This window comes from Leucoraja erinacea, chromosome 20 (genome assembly GCF_028641065.1).
Source record: "Leucoraja erinacea ecotype New England chromosome 20, Leri_hhj_1, whole genome shotgun sequence".
NCBI lineage: Eukaryota > Metazoa > Chordata > Chondrichthyes > Rajiformes > Rajidae > Leucoraja > Leucoraja erinaceus.
In genome coordinates, this window is record NC_073396.1 from 36,602,033 (window position 1) to 36,622,098 (window position 20,066).

General features: G+C 40.4%; 1 protein-coding gene across 1 annotated transcript in view; it reads left to right on the plus strand.

Annotated features, from left to right (window-relative positions):
- nomo (nodal modulator) overlaps positions 1-20,066 on the plus strand; it is a 98,406-nt gene that overhangs the window by 34,394 nt on the left and 43,946 nt on the right. The window contains exons 9-16 of the mRNA XM_055651879.1: positions 1,004-1,093; positions 2,651-2,756; positions 4,992-5,142; positions 5,259-5,433; positions 9,149-9,290; positions 13,369-13,500; positions 13,599-13,735; positions 14,166-14,253. Coding sequence (XP_055507854.1) covers positions 1,004-1,093; positions 2,651-2,756; positions 4,992-5,142; positions 5,259-5,433; positions 9,149-9,290; positions 13,369-13,500; positions 13,599-13,735; positions 14,166-14,253 — 1,021 coding nt within the window. The remainder of the gene's footprint in view (positions 1-1,003; positions 1,094-2,650; positions 2,757-4,991; positions 5,143-5,258; positions 5,434-9,148; positions 9,291-13,368; positions 13,501-13,598; positions 13,736-14,165; positions 14,254-20,066) is intronic.

The window sequence follows — 20,066 nt, forward strand, 5'->3', positions numbered from 1 at the left end:
AACCTGGAGCTCAATACTCTTAAGACGGTGGAATTGATAGTAGACTTTAGGAGAGCTCCCCCTCCCCTGCCCCCCACTCACCATCAACAACACCACAGTCACATCTATGGAGTCTTTTAGGTTCCTGGGAACCATCATCTCCAAGGACCTGAAATGGGGGGCTACCATCGACTCCACAGTCAAAATGGTCCAACAGAGGATGTACTGCGGCAGCTGAGGAAACACAATCTGCCACAGGCAATGATGGTCCAATTCTATATGGTCATCGTAGAGTTTGTCCTCACCTTCTACATCGTGGTCTGGTTTGGCTCAGCCACTAAGTAAGACATCTGGAGGCTGCAGCGAATTCTGATTTTGATTCAGGTCTAGCTGATTTTTCATCAGCTTATGTTAGGGAATCCCAGCTAGACTGAGTCCTACTGATGGAGTGCGGTAACTGGAATATGGTCACTCAGTATCTGTTTTGCAGCGGGTTCTCCAAAGAAAGACATGCATACTGAATGTTGTGCATGTGCTACATATGGGGACATTCAGAAAGAGTTTAGTACAGTTGCACATTATAGGTTTCTTGACCGGCTTTGATTGAGTGAATAAGAAAATCTGTTTCCACTGAAAATTTTAACTCCAGTCAGATTTAAATTGATTGATGTCGATGCATCTGAATTTTGAAAATGGAGTATAATACCTAGACTGCACAAGTATAAGCACGAGTTCCTCCTGAGTATCATTAGCTATAATCTAAGCCATTTGTAATCATGTGGAATTAATCCATATATATTAAACCTTTATGGTGTATTCGAAAAAGGCAGCTTTTAAGTTTTCAAAGTATTTTGGATTTAAGGCAAACATAAATTTAAATATTGTGGATTAAACTAAATTTTTGCAAAAAGATTTCAAGTCCTTTTGCAAAAATGCGTGTTGATATGTAGTCAGATTTTTATTTACCATACTAGGAAGACTTTTTTCTACACTCTGTTAATGTAATGTCCTGTTTAAATTGTAGATACCATTTTACAGAGGAGAAAGAATCACGTTTGATGTTGCTCCGTCAAAGCTTGAATTCTCTGTGGGACATGATAGTTTGAGGATTGAGGTACAGTATCATAAAATGTCATATGTACAGTTGGCTTACAAAGCTTAATGCATATACCTCGGCAGTCTGCTTTTATGTTGTGCCATCGAAATCACAAATTTTAATATGTACAGACCAAGTGCTTGGGTTGTTCCCCCACTGTTGTGGGGGGGGGAGGCCAAGCAGCATATAGACTAACTATCCCCCACAAATTTTAATACCCCCCTGTACTATACCAAGTTTGCTCCTTTTACCCATTGGGTCTGTTCCCCATAGCCCCCAACGTGCAGTCACATCTAGGGGAGGGGGGGGGGGTTAGGGGAGGGGGGGGGGAAGGGGCAGAGACAGCGAGCAGAGGGATAGAGCAGAGGGACATCACAGAGAGGGGGAGAGGAGAGGGGGGGGAGGGAGAAATAGGGAGAGATAGGGGGGTGGTGCTGAGAAGGTGGGGAGCAGGGAGGAGAGGGTAGGGGGTGTGGAGGGGGGAGGAGAGAGAGAGAGAGAGGGAGGGGGGAGCAAGGGATAGAGAGAGAGGGAGTGCCTTTAGAGGGATAATGGAGGGATAGGGGGAGACCCAAGAGAAGGAGAGAGGGGGGAGAGCAGGCAGGGATGCTTTTTTTTTTTAATTCAACCCAAACAAACATTTGCAGGCAGTGCTTTTTTTACTTCAAACTAACTATATTTTCATTTTCAAACCAAATTAAGGGTACTCACAGTGCTGTAGACATTTGTTCAGTGTCATTCAGAGCTCAGAGTGACAGAGACTAATTGACAGAGCTCCAGCTTGCAGAGACTAATTGAGGCACACCACTTCCTGGTTTTATAGTCCCTTCCCCTGCCTCCAGCGGGGGCAGCAGAGAGAATGGGGAATTTTGTAAAAACATTAATATCTCTGTCATTTTTCATCGACGGGAAAAATCCTCGGCACACATACGGCGGAGGGGGGCTCTGAGCAAGGTGGCCAAAAATGACGGTCGTAGGTGGCGGCGTTCTCTCGGAAATCGCAGCACAGATGGCCAAAACCGGTCAAGAACAGACTTTTAGTAATATAGATATTATCTACCGGCTGTTAGATAGGCAAATGTCATATAGGCCTTCATTGCAAGGAGATTTGAGTGTAAGTGACATGACATTTAACTGAATTATCTCGAGGCCTAGCAAAACTATACCTGGAATATTATGTGCATGTTTGGTCTCTCTATCTAATCCATACATGTATTCTTTAGAATTTAAAAGATGACAGCTGATGCTATGAAGCATACATAATTCTTATTAGTTTTGACTGGCCAGGTGTAGCATATTTCCCCTGGCTGAGGTATCCAGAACCTTTAGTAGCAACATGCATAAATAAAGGTTCACCATTCACAACCGAGAAGACAATTCTTCACCCAGAGGATGGTAGAGGTTCTCGCACTGAATATATTAAAGGCAATGAAAATATTTTGTTTGATGTTCATGGAATCAAGTGATATGGAGTTATAAAGTAAAGTGATGTTGAGGCATGATCTTGCTGAATGCTGGAGCAAGGGGTCGAGTGGCCTATCCCTGCTTATATTTCTTACGTTATGTTTATTGCAGCCAGTGTTTCGAGTGATGGGATTCTCTGTTACGGGTCGGGTTTTGAATGGACCCAATGGGCAAGGAGTTCATCGTGCTACTGTTACCTTAAATAACCAGATCAAAGGTATTTAAAAGCTGAAGTTTGGTAGTGTTTGTTATGAAAGGGATACATTGTGTATTTCAAGTCATGTCAAATTTATTATATGCACAGCCACAGTGAGATGCCTGTACAATTAAAATCTTGTTTGCAGCAATCACAGGCACGCAGACTCTGAAAGGGTAGTATTTCTCCAACGCATCTAAAATTATGAATTGGCCTGTTACTCATTAGAAGACCTCTGTGGAAAAACAAAAGCCAGAGCAGAAAATGCATTATTGAAGTTCATTGATTCTAGCATTGTATGCCCTTTCTGCTTATTAATTTCAATATTTATTGATTGCAAATACATTGCAATATTTTTCAGATTCTAAGTGTGCTTGAGATTGGTGCCATTTGCTTCTGATGCACAAATGTTAAAAGAACCATTGAAAATTGCAGAAACAGGCAGTCGACTGCAGTTTGAGATCACCTCGCCAATTGCATAACTCCAGACTATGCAAAGTTTAGTTATTTTGTGACGGAATTCTTCCCAGTCCACTATATAGTTAACCATATAACCATATAACAATTACAGCACGGAAACAGGCCATCTCGGCCCTACCAGTCCGTGCCGAACAACTTTTTTTCCCCTTAGTCCCACCTGCCAGCACTCATACCATAACCCTCCATTCTCTTCTCATCCATATGCCTATCCAATTTATTTTTAAATGATACCAACGAACCTGCCGCCACCACTTCCACTTTAGTTGCTTCATAAGGAAAAATACTGGATGATAATGAGGAGTTGTGTTAAATCCCGCTACGGAAAAATGATTGAGACAGCCAATGCCACTGATTCTATCAAATGTCTAACCTTAAGATTTGATCTTGCTTGTGCAAAAAGCCTACTAACACAAATAGCAGAACCACTAACCTTGTACAACTTGCAGACATGCAGAATGACTAACCACAGAGAACTGATTTTAGCAAAGAATGGAAAACAAACAACTTCATAATTCGAGGTGATCAACTTTAAGCAACTTTGCTGATAACCAACTTTAAACAAAGGGTGAAAAACAACCCCATATTTGAAGAGGACCGATAACATCATGGTAATGGTTACTGATGTAAAGGAATATGTGGAAGAAATGTAATTGGATAAGAAGGGGGAAGGAAAGCTTTGTTTAAAAAGGTATATAAGGTAATGCCTGAAGAAGAGGAGTAGCAACTCTTTGAAGGGCTACCTGGCCTGTGGCCAGGTGAACTGATGTAAAGACTGCTCAATAAAAACGTCCGTTTTTGGGAACCCAGTGGTCTGGTCGATTATTGTCGCAACAACCGATGAAAAAAAGGCTTGAATCCTCAATAAGAACAAGTGGACAATCACTATCTAAAATTATCACTGGATATTTCAATTTTTAAAACACAATGCACCAAATTATCCACTTCCATGGTAATAGCAAAGAAATATTTTGTTTTTCTGCTGGTATTGCTGTTAAAATACAATCAGCATTGATCAGTGCTGCTTAATGGGAGCATTGGTCTGTTGGAGATCTAGCTGCCTACATTTTAATAAACCACAAATTACCTACAAAATTTAAATGTACCCACTTCAGCAGACAACATTCATTAATATTGATGAACACAAATGATTTCATGTCATCCTCTGTTGGTCGACATGTGTAATAGTCAAAGCTGAGTTAAACAGCAGTGAATTGAATGACTTGCTGTTTCACAGTTTTGATTCTGGTGTATTTACTTGTGTTACTGTTTGGATGCAAGTTTGAGATTACAGTAGAGCATTTCTGATCAGTTAATGATGTGTGCAAGGGATATCACTCTTCAAAGACGAGCATTTTGTAAATTAATAAGATAAAACAATATGTTACAGAGAGAAAAACTGTCAGTTATATCTGCAATGTCAGAATTTATTCCTAAAAGTGTGCAACGTTTCCTTTTTTCCAATCCAGTTATCAAGCATTTCAACTTACGGACTAAGAAGTTGGTTGTGAATGCTACAGGAATAATTTGTCTTGTTTGAAGGCTAGGCAACCACCGATATTTATACCCGGGTCTTTTCCGTACACAGCCTGTGTCAATTAATGGGATTGGTTCTTTTAACAGTAGATTTCCTTTATCAGCAGGACAACTTGATTTATACCACATTGTGATAAATAGAAAGTTCAAAAGCATTTTGCACTGAATAGTTCCTATCGATTCCAATCTTTGCACAACTTTCATGTTCTTTTGTTTTATCACTCATCTTTTATTTTTGTGCAGTGACCACAAAGACTGATGGCTCATTCAGGCTCGAAAACATGACAGCAGGTACATATACTATAAATACACAGAAAGAACATATTTTCTTTGAACCAGTCACTGTGAAGATTGCTCCTAATACACCTCAACTGGCTGATATCCTGGCCTCAAGGTAGGAGAATTGCAGCACACAGAAGATAAATATTATATTAATTATTCAGTAAGCTGGCTATATCATTCAACCCACATTTTAACACAGCTTGGTGTTTTCCTTCTGTTGCTCCACAGCTTTAGTGTGTGTGGGCACGTGACAGTCAAACGTTTCCCCGAAGGATTAAAACAGATAGTCAAGTATAAATTAGCAATGGTTGCGCAAAATAAGGAAAAGTCATCAATTATAACAGAATCGGATTCTCGTGGATTATTTTGCTTCCAGGCTAAGACAGGAATCTACAACATTCAGGTGAAGATGTAATTGTTGCCATGATATGTGCTTTGCTGAAGTTTTCTTGTTTGTTTATTTATTAGTCTGAGAGTACAATGTGCGTTCATTATTATGTGCTTCGTTTCACTTTCTACACTTAGGAATCCTATTTATTGCCATATATTTGGTTCCTTCCCATTCAGTTAGAGCAGTGTACTATCAATGATCTTGGTTTGAATATCAAGAGCAAATCACCAGATGTTTAAAACAGCAACTGTGTTACATTTGAAATTGAAATTGTCAGCAAAATTGAAAAATCGAATAATTTAATAATCATTTACAAGCAACTATTTTATTTCCTATAATAATGAAATCTAGCTTTATTTCCTTTTTTTTATGGTGTTTGCAGTAAACTTCCTGTATAATAATGAGGCAGCCTAGGCAGTAAATGTTGGCAGCTAGTTGATATTGGATGCAAGAAACAGAGCTTTATTGGTCCTCCATTCCAGTGCACAAGGGAATGATTAGATTTGAGCTAAAATCTTGAACTCTTTCCGATGTTATTCTCCAGCTGAGGGGCAATGGTTCATTACATACAGACTACCTCTTGCCTGTAATGAGCTAACTCAGACCATGAAATTGAAATTAGGACTCTCTTTAGATTTTGTGCATTGTCTTTGCACATCTGGCTATCAGAAAAGATGGGGTTATTGATTAATTAACAATTAATTGGATGATTATATTTACTTTTTATTTCAATATTTTGCATTTTTGTGCCCTTTTCTGAATAGTCAAACTTATTAACCTCTGCACGTTGCAGGCAGCTAGATCGCAGATTAAAAGTGGTGTCCGACGAGAGACACAAAAAGTTGGAGTGGCTACCAATGGCCTGTTTCCTTTATCTTTTTTACTTATTTGCATATCTTTAATTCATTTGTTTTATATCTCTCTATATCACCGTCTATATCCCATGTTTCTTTTTCCCTTGACTCTTAGTCTGAAGAAGGGTCTCGACCCGAAACATCATCTATTCCTTTTCTCCAGAGATGCTCTGTCCCGCTGAGTTATTCCAACTTTTTGTGTCTTATCTTCGGTGTAAAACAGCAGCTGCAGTTCCTTCCTACACATGGAAACAGGTCCTTACCTCCAACATGTCCATGCCGACCAAGATGCCCCATTCAGCTGTCTTTGGCCCATATCCCTCTAAACCTTGCTTATCCATCTACTTGTCCAAGTGGCTTAAATATTGTTATAGTACCTGCTTCAACTACCTCTTCTGGCAACTCGTTTTATATATACACCACCTTCTGAATAAAAGAGCTTCCCCTCAGTTTCCTATTAAATCTTTCCCCTCTCACCTTAAACATGTGTCCTCTGGTTATTGATTCCCCTACCCTGTGTAAAAGACCCTGGGTACATTCCCTTTAATCCATACCCCTCCCGATTTGATACACCTCTATAAAGTCACTCCTCAGCTTCCTGGGCTCCAAGATTAAAGTCCTAGACTGCCTAACCTTTCTCTTTAGCTCGGGACCTGGAGTCCTGACAACATCCTGGTAAATATTTTCTGCATTTTTTTAAATTACATCCTTCCTATATCAGGGTGATCAAAACGAAATACAATACTTCAAATGCAGCTTCACCAACATTTTGTACAACTGTAACATAATGTCCTATCTTCTATACCCGATACCTTGTTTAATCTAGTGATACAGCATGGAAACAGGCCCTTGAGTCCACCGAGTCCACACCAACCAGCGATCATCCATGCACTAGTTCTATCCTACATACTAGGGACAATTTACAGAACACAATTAAGCTACAAACCTGCACGTCTTTTGAATATGGGAGGAAACCGGAGCACCCTGAGAAAACCAATGCGGTCACAGGGAAAAAGTACAGTCTCCATACAGACAGCACTGATGGTCAGGCTTGATCTTGAGCCTCTGGTGCTATAAGGCAGCATCTCTTCTGTGCTGCCCCTGACTAATGAAGGCCAATGTACCAAAAGTTTTCTTTACCATCCTACCAACCTGTGATGCAACTTTCAGGGGATGATGTACATGTACTGTTCAAGAAGGAACTGCAGATGTTGGAAAGTCAAAGGTAGACAAAATTTACTGGAGAACCTCAGCGGGTGCGGCAGCATCGATGGAGCAAAGGAAATAGGCAACGTTTCGGGCTGAAACCCTTCTTCAGACTGATGCAGGGTGGGGGGGCAGGAAGAATAAAGGAAGAGGAGGAGCTAGAGGGCTGAGGGAGAGTTGAGAAGGGGTGGAGACAGCAAGGGCTACCGGAAATTGGAGAAGTCAATGTTCAGGCCACCGGGATGCAGACTGCCCAAGCGGAATATGAGGTGCTGCTCCTCCAGTTTCCGGTGGTGCTCACTCTGGCAATGGAGGAGACCCAGGACAGAAAGGTCAGATTCGGAATGGGAAGGGGAGTTGAAGTGCTGAGCCACAGGGAGATCAGGTTGGTTAATGCGGACCGAGCAGAGGTGATAGACTTTTGACCGACATCCACTATAAACCCACTGACTCCCATGGCTATCTAGACTACACTTCTTCCCACCCTGCTTTCTGTAAGGACTCCATCCCCTACTCCCAATTCCTCCGTCTACGCCGCATCTGCTCCCAGGATGACGTGTTCCACACCAGGGCATCGGAAATGTCCTCATTCTTCAGGGAACGGGGGTTCCCATCTCCTACCATGGATGAGGCTCTCACCAGGGTCTCTTCAATACCCCGCAACACTGCTTTCTACCCCCATCCCCCCACTCGGAACAAGGGCAGAGTCCCCCTAGTCCTCGCCTTCCACCCCACTAGCCGTCACATACAACAAATAGTCCTCCGTCATTTTCGCCACCTCCAACGTGACCCCACCACTCGCCACATCTTCCCACCTCCCCCTCTGCTTTCCGCATAGACCGCTCCCTCCGTAATTCCCTGATCAATTCTTCCCTTCCCACCCGCACCACCCCCTCCCCGGGCACTTTCCCTTGCAACCACAAGAGATGCTACACGTGTCGCTTTACCTCCCCCCTCGACTCCATTCAAGGACCCAAGCAGTCGTTCCATGTGCGAAAGAGGTTTACCTGCACCTCCTCCAACCTCATCTATTGCATCCGCTGCTCTAGATGTCAGCTGATGTACATCGGTGATCATCGCCGAACACCTCCGCTCAGTTCACATTAACCAACCAGATCTCTCTGTGGCTCAGCACTTCAACTCCCCCTCACATTCCGCTTGGGCAGTCTGCATCCCAGTGGCCTGAACATGGACTTCTCCAATTTCCGGTAGCCCTTGCTGTCTCTTCCCCTTCTCAGCTCTCCGTCAGCCCTCTGGCGCCTACTCTTCCTTTCTTCTTCCCATTCCCATTCCCACCCCCCCCCCCCCCCCCCCCCCCCCCCCCCCCCCCCCCCCCCCCCCCCCCACCCTACATCAGTCTGAAGAAGGGTTTCGGCCCGAAACGTTGCCTATTTCCTTCACTTCATAGATGCTGCCGCACCCACTCATAGATCCCTCTTATACAGCACTCCCCAGACCCTACTATTCACTGTCAAGGTCCTACCCTGGTTTGCCTTCCCAAAATACACCACCTAACACTTATCTGCATTAAAGTCTATGAGCTCCATTGTGGTATCTAAATCATTTTTAAGAAGATTCATGTGTTTTTATTGTTATTGGTGAGTGAAAAAATTGCCGAATGTTTAGCACACATTTGCTTTGCTGTCATTAATTTTGAATTCCAATAGGTTATGGTCAGTGATGCTGAAGACAAAGCAGGACTTGCACTGAAGCCACAGTTTCATGCAGTCACAGTAATAAATGTACCTATAATGGACCTATCCTTCATCCAGTTTATGGCATCCGTGTCTGGGAAAGTGATATGTTTGGGTAAGTGAATGTTTGGAATTTATTAAATGACTTGCTAAAATTGCACCCCCACTAAAGCCATTTGTCCTCCTACATTCAATTTTGGATCTGATTCTTTTCATTTTGTTAAAGTTACAAAATTCCAAGAGTGATATAGAGAGAATTAGACCCACAGTTAGTGAAGACAGTCCTGCCGTACCAAACAAATCTATATTATATTAAGTCACCAACATTGACAAGTTTGGTGCTTTAATACATGTCTAAAATGTGTTATACATGCTTTAATCTGTTTTGTTACCTCATAGTCAGCTGAAGAACAGATAAAATAGAATTCCTGCATTTTGAATTTGGCTAATACCCAAGGTAGAAGAGGTGGCTCTTAACCAAATATCCCTTGTCTTTGTTTGGTAATGCTTCCTGTTATTTAGTCCCCTTTCGTAAAGAACTGATGAATAGTGACCAGGGTGCACAATTTCATATGTCTCAAACTCTTCTGAAAGCATGGGGTTGAGGAATGAGAAATGGCTGTTGGGAAGTGGTAATCTTAATGTAACATTTAATCAGGGCAATCCTATAATCTGTAAATTAGTGACGAGTAAAACAGCTACCAGCCCAGATCAGATTGACAACAGGAAAGGTTTGGTCTGATTTGACAGCTGTTCTCTCTTCCCTCAGTCTTTTCCAATCATTATATACCCAACTTTACGAATTGGTGAATGTTTCCGATCATTTCTTATTTTAATGACATCTCCATACAGAGTAAAAAGAGAAAAACTCTTCCCATTGTGAAAGGATCAGGAATCAAGAGACATAGATGGAAGATGAATGGCAAAACTAAATGAAGAACGATTCGATGAAATGCTTGTATTCATGCAGAGTGTGGTTAGAATCTGGTAAACACTGCTGGAGTAGCTATGTGGACAGGTTTAAATGGTAGCCTTTAAAGGAGAGCTGAAGGAAAATAATTTGCAGGACAATGTAGTTTGATGGGTTTGCTCTTTCATTGAGCTGGTATGGACTCTACTGACCCAATAGCCTCCCACCATGCTGTAACCATTCCGTCGTTTTATGGCTCATTGCGAAAGACCCACGTCGTGCACATTCAAAGGCAATAAGTGTTCATTATATTGTCACTTCATGGAATCTTAGATAATCCTTTGGATTTCTAATCATATCCTTCCAATATAGTTTAATATTTCAGATTAACAAAGTTTATAGCCAAAGCAACACAGAAGCAATAGTTTTATCACAATTAAAATCAATGTTTAGAAAGTCAATAGATGATGACTCTAATTATATACTTTAATTAATTAATCATATTACAAGGCCAGAGCAGGTTGGACAGGATTTGTGGAAACAGAAACAGAACTAATGTTTCAGGACATAAACGTTTGTTAAAATGAAAGGTATTATCTGAAGCATTAGTTCTTTCCACATGTGCTGCATGATCTACTGAGGGCTTCCAACATTTTCTGTGTTTATTTCAGATTTCCAGCTTTTGCATTTTTTTGATTTTCACTTAATTTATAATTACAGTAAAACTCTGACAATCTGCTATTGAACTTCAGAAATCATGTTGGTAAGGCATCTGTCTCATCTGATCCTGTTTCCTGCACTCCCTTTAAACTCACTGTTGAGTCACTTCATGGAATCATAGATAATTAATGCGGAGATGAAGATCTTTCAGCCTAGCGTCTTTGCTCGATGAAAACGAGCCACCCTTCCTAATCTATTTTCTAGTAGCCCAGATGATCTTGGCTCTTTCAGTGCAAGTCCATCTATTTCTACTATCCTTTCAGCAGTGAGTTCCACCTCAACTGCTATCTGAATGAAAATACTGTTACTCACCTCTCCTCAGATCCTTTTACCAATTATTCTAAATCTATGCCCTAGTTTCTGCTGAGGGGTATGTCCTCTGTAATTGCTCTAATTTCCTCATCATTTTATGCATTTCAATTAAATCTCATGTTAGCCCCCTCACCACCATTTAAAAGTAAACAGCCATAGTTCATCTCACCTCTCTGCACCCATTCTGATTTAATTGCAGCTTTCTTGTAATGTGACCCGATCTGTGCCAAGCTCAAACTGTTGTTTAATTAGTGTTGTTTATAGGTCTTGCATCGGCTCACTGCTTCTGAACAGTTAGTAAAAAAAAACCCAGCAATGTATGAAAACTGAGAAAGTGTTTATAAATGTTCTAATTATTCAATTTGTCAACTTGTCAGTAAAATTCTCATCAAGGACACTTGAGTAAGGTGAACGTAAACAGCTCGACATCAATGCGTATTTCGTCATGTACAGTGCCCTCCATAATGTTTGGGACAAAGACATATCATTTATTTATTTGCCTCTACTCCACAATTTGAGATTTGTAATCGAAAGAAATCACATTTAGTTAAAGTGCACATTGTCAGATTTTAATAAAGGCAATTTTTATACAATTTGGTTTCACCATGTAGAAATTCCAGCAGTGTCCCCCCATTTCAGGGCACCATAATGTTTGGGACACACAATGTTATGTGAATGAAAGTAGTCATGTTTAATAATTTGTTTTGTATCCTTTGCATTCAATGACTGCTTGAAGGCTGTGATTTGTGGATATCACCAGTTGCTGGGTGTCTTCTCTGGTGATGCTCTGCCAGGCCTGTAGTTCAGCCATCTTTAGCTTATGCTTGTTTTGGGGGCTAGCCCCTTCAGTTTGCTCTTCAGCATATAAAAGGCATCCCTAATTAGGTTCAGATTGGGTAATTGACTTGGCCACTCAAGAATTGACGATGTTTTAGCTTTGAAAAAATCCTTTGTTGCTTTTGCAATATGTTTGGGATCATTGTCTTGCTGTAGAATGAACCGCTGGCCAATGAGTTTTGAGGCATTTATTTGAACTTGAGCAGATAGGATGTTTCTATACACTTCAGAATGCATTATGCTACTACCATCAGCAGTTGTATCATCAATGAAGGCAAGTGAGCCAGTACCTTCAGCAGCCATACATGCCCAGGCCATAACACCCCCACCACCGTGTTTCACAGATGAGGTGGTATGCTTTGGATCTTCGGCAGTTCCTTCTCTCCTCCATACTTTGCTCTTGCCATCACTCTGATATAAGTTAATCTTCGTCTCATTATGTCCACAAGACCTTTTTCCAGAACTGTGGATGCTCTTTTAAGTACTTCTTGGCAAACTGTAACCTGGCCATCCTATTTTTGCAGCTAACCAATGGTTTGCATCTTGCAGTGTAGCCTCTTTATCTCTGTTCATGAAGTTTTCTGCGGACAGTGGTCATTGACAAATCCCCACCTGATTCCTGAAGAATGTTTCTTATCTGTCAGACAGGTGTTTGGGTGTTTTTCTTTATTATTGAGAAAATTCTTCTGTCATCAGCTGTGGAAGTCTTCCTTGGCCTGCCAGTCCCTTTGCGATTAGTAAGCTCGCCAGTGCTCTCTTTCTTCTTAATGATGTTCCAAACAGTTGATTTTGGTAAGCCTGAGGTTTGGCTGATGTCTCTGTTTTATTCTTGTGTCTCTGTCTCATAATGGCTTATTTGACTTTCATTGGCACAACTTTGGTCCTCATGTTGATAAACAGCAATAAAAGTTTCCAAAGGTGATGGAAAGATAAGGTGCTGAGAGGTCTCATACCTGCATTAAGGAGGCAATTAAACACACCTGAGCAATTACAAACACCTGTGAAGCCATGTGTCCCAAACATTAAGGTGCCCATAAATGGGAGGGGAACTATGTATAAACACAGCTGTAATTTCTACATGGTGAGACCAAAATGAATAAAAATGGTCTTTATTAAAATCTGACAATGTGCACTTTAACCACATGATTTTTTTCTATTACAAATCTCAAATTGTGGAGTACAGAGGCAAATAAATAAATGATGGGTCTTTGTCCCACACATTATGGAGGGCACTGTAGATCAGTAAATGATATTTCAATCATGCCTCAGGTTTTTTTATACCAGCTGTGCGTTGAATAATGGGTAAAATGTTGCGTGCTTTTAAAATTAATTAATGCAATATTCAACACTAAGAATGGGTAGGGTTTTTTAGGTGATTTAATTTATTTCACCGAGTTAATCCCTTTTCGTTCAGATTCCTGCAGTGATTTAACTGTGACCCTTCAACCATTGAGGCGCCATGGTGAGAAGCAAAGCTTGCAGCTCTCGGGAAGCGCTGACTCCGTGCTTTTCACTTTTAATGACATCCTGCCTGGGAAATACAAAGGTGAGACTTTTATGCCTGGATGCACTGAATTTTTTTTCTTGGATGTTTATGAGCAGCAATTCATTCATTATTGTCAATGCTGTGTTTTTTTTTTGCAGTGAATATTGTTCATGAAGAATGGTGCTGGAAAAATCGCTCTCTGGAGCTTGATGTTGTTGATCATGATTTAACTGGCACAGAGTTTAGACAGACAGGCTATATGCTTCGATGTGCGCTCTCACATGCAATAACGTTGGTAAGTGGAATCCTTTACCTCAGTACCAGTTTCTTATACTACAAAGTCCCTTGATTCTCTTAATAACTAAAAATCTGTGGATCTCTTACGCGGATCTGAGCCTCCACGGTATTCTTTTATGGAAAAGCCAAAGATTTAGCACTCAAGAAATTGCATCTCATCTGTCCTGGATGCACCCCCCCCCCCCCACCTTATCTGTGTCAGCCAAAGGAAAGAACATCTCTGCATCTACAATAGTTGAGCATCTAGAGATGTTCTTATGCATCTTTTGTGAAATGTTATTATTTATTTATTGAGAGCTAAAACGAGTAAGCTGATCATTTCAGGTTGTTGCATTGCTTGAATTTTCCTCAATGTTAGCACTGATATCAGACATTGCACATTATATTTATCTTGTGGTTAAAGTTGCCTTTTTCCGTCTATTTTTTAGGAATTTTACCAAGATGGAAGTGGCCCAGATAATGTCGGTGTTTATAACCTTACAAAAGGAGTGAACAGATTTTGTCTATCTAAACCAGGTATGTAACCTCTGTTGTTATTCCTTGACTTGAAACTGATTTTAAATCTTTCCCTTTCAATTTCCGATTCCTATGGAGTTTCTACTGAAACTATTGCAAAGCAATGTGTATTTGTCTTGTACTCTAAGATAGGAGTATTTGCCAAAGTACTTTGCGGAAGGTAGTCAACAAATAACTGTTGAATCATTATTAGGTGAAACCACAACGCTTAGTTTGAGTGAGATATATTGAGTAGCCTTTAACATTGGGAAGTATTGTAGAACAGGAGAAGGTTTTCAAGACAGCATAGGTCGATTCAATTGGTTGAAGATTGTAGTTGGAGTGGGGAAAGTTGTGGTGGTTGGGGTTGTGTATTGGGGCAGGGCAACATTGGTTGTTGTGGAAAAGAAGCACAAGAGGACATCAAAATTGGTTAAGACTATTAAAGTAGATCCATTTAGGTGCCAGAGCTAATGTAGGTTAGAAAATATAATTTGAAATAAATGTGAAGCTTAGCTTGCATCGATATGGGCATCAGAACATTGTATAATAGAGTCATATGTAAATCTTGGGATGTAAAGGATGTGTTGAAGAAATTGTATCCAAAATAAACCAGTGTATGGTATTTAAGGTGTAGGAAGGAATTGCAGATGCTAGTTTACACTGAAGATAGAAACAAAATGCCAGAGTAACTCAGCGGAACAGGTAGCATCTCTTGATAGAAATGGGTATCGCTTCGGATTAAGAAGGATCTTGACCCGAAACGTCACCCATTCCTTCTATCCAGAGATGCTGCCTGTTCCGCTGAGTTACTCCAGCACTCTGTTTTAATCAATGGTATTTAAGGTTTCAATATCAGTGGGAGTAATTGGAATCGTTGATGCTGGTGATGCATCTTGCGCCAGACGTAAAACTGCCTTTATGTATAGCCAGTTAATTGGCAGTTAATGGTACAGAGTTTTTGATGGAAATCGAAAATTATGACTAGTTGAGGAAATTCTTAACTAGTACTTTGCAAAAACATGAGACAACATGCCTGGAAGCTGGTGCATGTGGTCAACTTATTAAAGAACAGTATAGACGTTAGGCTAAGGGTGCATTGTTGGGAAATTAAGTGATCACATGACAGAAGACTTGCTGTGATTGTTGGGAATCACAGAAACTGCCTGGAAGTACTACCTGTGATATGGGCCATGGAGAAGATTATGTAATGTAGCTAGAGTTTTCTAATATTGCTGTTCATAATTAGCTTTGGAAACATTTATGTTTCCTGAGTATATTATTCCCAGTTCTCATCTTAATATGCTTGATGTTTTGCTTTCAAATTCCATGCTGTGATTTTCTTTTCACGTCTGCCCATATTTTATAGAATCATAGAGCATTTACAACACAGAAGGAGGCTATTGGCTCTGTTTGTTACCTGCCAAATATCGTTTTGCAGCACCAAGTCCCTAGCCCAGCAGCTCACAGCTTTTCAAGTAATCATATTAGTAATTCTAAATATAACAAAGGTGTGTGGTCCACCACCCTGTCGGCAGTGTAATTGAGACTTCAACCATCCTCTGGGAGATTTTTTTTTTCATTGCCTCCTCCATAATTCTTCTACCAATTACTTTAAATCAATGGAGACACAAGAAATTGTAATAAAAAAGAATTGCAGATGCTGTTTTTTACCAAAGATAGATGAAAACTGCTGGAGTAACTCAGTGGGTCAGGCAGCATCTGTGGGGAAAAGTCCGTTAACTAGTTCAACAGTCGCAGCAATGTATCCCTCTTGGGCTCACACCGTCTCTACCCAACAATCAGCTTATTAGGGAACCTCCTTGCCTGAAGTCATCTGTTGTTGGCCCCGATTTGTCTATTTTTGCTTCTCACTTCCAGGTGCCCTCCACTACAATCAGACGGAAGAAGGGTCCCGACCATAAAAGTCATGTATCCATTTTATCCAGAGATGCTGCCTGACCCACTTACTCCAGCATTTCATGTCAATCCAAGGAATTGCCATGCTGATTTACAAAAAAGGACAAGGAATTAATGGCTTTGTGGCCAAGTTTACGGATGAGATGAATAGGTGGAGGGGCAGATAGTGTTGAGGAAGGATGCAGTCTGCAGAAGGACTTGGACAGGTTTGGAGAATGGGCAAAGTAATAGCAAATGGAATACAGCCTAGCAAAGTGCACGGCCATGCACAGTGGCAGAAGGAATGAAAGTTTAGTGTTGTTTGCTAAGGGAAGTAAGTTATTCCTATTTACTCTATCTAGGTGCCTGGTCATTTAATACTCCTCCTTTAAATCTCCTCCTTGGTAATTTATATTCTAAAGAATCAGTCGGAGCTTTGCAATTTTTTTTTTATGGCTACAATTTTCCATTCCTGGAACAACCTCATCAATCCTCTTGTCTAGTGCAATCACATCTTTCCTGTAAAGCTACATTACTCAAACTCCAGTTTGTGTTGGAGCAAAAACTCTGCAGTTTATTCAAAGCCTTGAATAATATCGAAAAGGTTCATATCTGACTTTTTAATCATATTATTGGGTTACCTTGTTATGTATGAGTATTTTTGGATATTTACTCTTACTCTAACATCACTTTGTGCATCCAAACCATTTATGGAGTCCTCCATAATGTTTGGGACAAAGACCCATCATGTATTTATTTGCCTCTGTACTCCACAATTTGAGATTTGTAATAGAAAAAATCACATGTGGTAAAGTGTACGGTCAGATTCTATTAAAGGGTACTTTTTGGTTTCACCATGTAGAAAATATAGCTGTTTATGCATAGTTTCCCCCCCCCCCCCATTTCAGGGCACCATAATGTTTGGGACATATGGCTTCACAGGTGTTTATAATTGCTCAGCTATGTTTAATTGCTGCCTTAATGCAGGTTTAAGAGCGCTCTCTTCAGCACCTCGTCTTTCCTCCAGTCTTTCCATCACCTTTGGAAACCTTTATTGCTGTTTATCAACATGAGGACCAAAGTTGTGCCAATGAAAGTCAAACAAAGCCATTATGAGACTGAGAAACAATAATAATGCTGTTAGAGACATTAGCCAAACCTTAGGCTTACCAAAATCAACTGTTTGGAACATCATTAAGAACTTACTAATCGCAAAGGGACTGGCAGGCCAAGGAAGACCTCCACAGCTGATGACAGAAGAATTCTCCCTATAATAAAGAAAAATCCCCCAAACACCTGTCCGACAAATCAGAAACACACTTCAGGAGTCAGGTGTGGGTTTGTCAATGACCTCTGTCCGCAGAAGACTTCATGAACAGAAATGCAGAGGCTACACTGCAAGATGCAAACCACTGGTTAGCCGCAAAAATAGGATGGCCGGGTTACAGTTTGCCAATAAGTACTTAAAAGAGCAACCACAGTTCTGGAAAAAGATCTTGGAGGCAATTAAATACACCTGAGCAATTATAGACATGTGAAGCCCTGTAAAGATCAAACCTAAAAAATGGTCAATTATTGAGTAGCCAAGTCTACCGCCGGATGTGAACCCAATTGAGCATGCTTTTTAAGGGCTGAAGAGAACACTGAAGGGGACTAGCCCCCAAAACAAGCATAGGCTAAAGATGGCTGCAGTACAGGCCTGGCAGAGCATCACCAGAGAAGGTACCCAGCAACTGGTCATGTTTATGAAATGTAAACTTTAAACAGTCATTGTAGGCAAAAAATATGCAACAAAATACTAAACATGAGTACTTTCATTTACATGACATTGCTGTGTCCCAAACATTTTGGTGCCCTGAAATGGGGGGACTATGTATAAACACTGCTGAGATTTCTACATGGTGAAACCAAAATGTATAAAAATTGCCTTTATTAAAATCTGACAGTGTGCACTTTAACCACATGTGATTTTTTTTGTATTACAAATCTCAGATTGTGAAGTACAGAGGCAAATAAATAAATGATGGGTCTTTGACCCAAACATTATGGAGGGCTCTGTATTATCTTGCCATTTTGCTTACATTCCCTTGCCATGTCGCCTCTACCTCAATTGACCAGAACATCTATATCCTCCTTCAGTCTAAGGCTTCTTTTATTGGCAGCAACACAGTTCATTTTTGTATTCTCTGCAGATTTCTATCATGGCCTTACGTCTAAATCAATGTATATAAAAAAAACACTGGAGGCGTAGTACTGAGGCAACATATTAAGCAGAACTCATATTTGTGACTGCTCTCTGAGCTCTAGAATCCTCTGCAACGGTGCTATTATAACTTATGGCTGGTCATATTCTTCACAAGAAACATGAATCTTTAGAACTACAGTGCGTCTGAGCAGAATACATAAAATAAACCTAATGCGTAGAAAAGCTAGAGCTTTGGTGGTCATACTACGTCCTGAAACATAGTGATGACAAAAGTTGCAATGAGCCTCAAAAGGTGTGATTAATATTGAAGGGGTATTCAAAAAGAAATTGCCAATTGTGTTAAGACACTTCAACAATTTATCAAACTTGAATTAATCTTCTTGAAAGAAATGGGGCTACGCACCTTTAACAAAGGTTTCCACTCTTTGTTGCTTTTCATTGTCTGACTTAATATCAACCTCTCAATCAAATGTCCAACCTTCTAAATGTATAATTGTAGTTGGTGTTGCCTCATGCACAATACATTTATAATGTAACCCATTGACGTCTCTGCAACATTGTTCCAGTTCAGTGCATGTTTACCTGCTTTGAGGGCATACTTTATTAGGGAAGCCAAGGCAAACAAAGTAAACCATTCAATCTACTTTGCAAAAGTGAAATCTGTCTCTGAATTTCAGTTCTGTATGACTAAAAAGATTAAAAAATATAATATTCATATTATATTAACTTCGGATGAACAATTATTTGAGTATTGTTTGTTGGTTTTTTTTATGAAGGCCATAATCTATCAATATATTTGGTTTAAAGGAAATATTCTGTGTCCTTTCAATCATGTGACAGTAATTGCAGGTAACGTATATTGCATTTTCTAAGGAATTAGACCATAAGACATAGGAACAGAATTGGGCCGTTCAGACCATCAATCATGGTTGATCTAGTTTACCCTCTCAACCCCATTCTCCTGCCTTCTCCCCGTAACCTTTGATGCCCTTCCTAATCACGAACCTATCAATCATTGCCTTTAAAATACCCAAAGTCTTGGCCTCCACAGCCATCTGTGGCAATGAATTCCACAGATTCACCACTCTCTGGGTCATCTCTATTTTGAAGGAACATCCTTTTATTCTGAGGCTGCGCCCTCAGGTTCTGGAATCTCCCATTACTGGAAACATCCTTTACACGTGCATTCTATTTGGCCCTTTCATTATCAGGTATGTTTAACTATATAACTATATAACAATTACAGCACGGATTAATTACAGTAGGTTTAAATGAGATCCTCCCTCATCCTTCTAAACTCCAGCAAGTACAGGCCCAGTGTCATTAAAAGCTCAACATACGTTAACTCAATCAACCCTGGGATTATTCTCGTAAACTTCCTCTGGTCCCTCTCCAAAGCCAGCACATATTTCCTCATGCATTGGGCCCAAAACTACATACAATATTTCAAATGTTGGTTCACCAGTGCCTGAGAAAGCCTCAGTATTACAACCTTGCTTTTATATTCTAGTCCTCTCGAAATGAATGCTAGCATTGCATTTGTCTTCCTTACCGCTGACTCAACCTGCAAATAAACCTTTTGGGAATCCTGCACCAGCACTCCCAAGTCCCTTTAAGCCTCTCATTTGTGAATCTACTCTCCATTTAGAAAGTGGTCTACACCTTTATTCCTTCTACCAAAATGCATGACCATACATTTTGTTACGCTGTATTCCATTTACCACCTCTT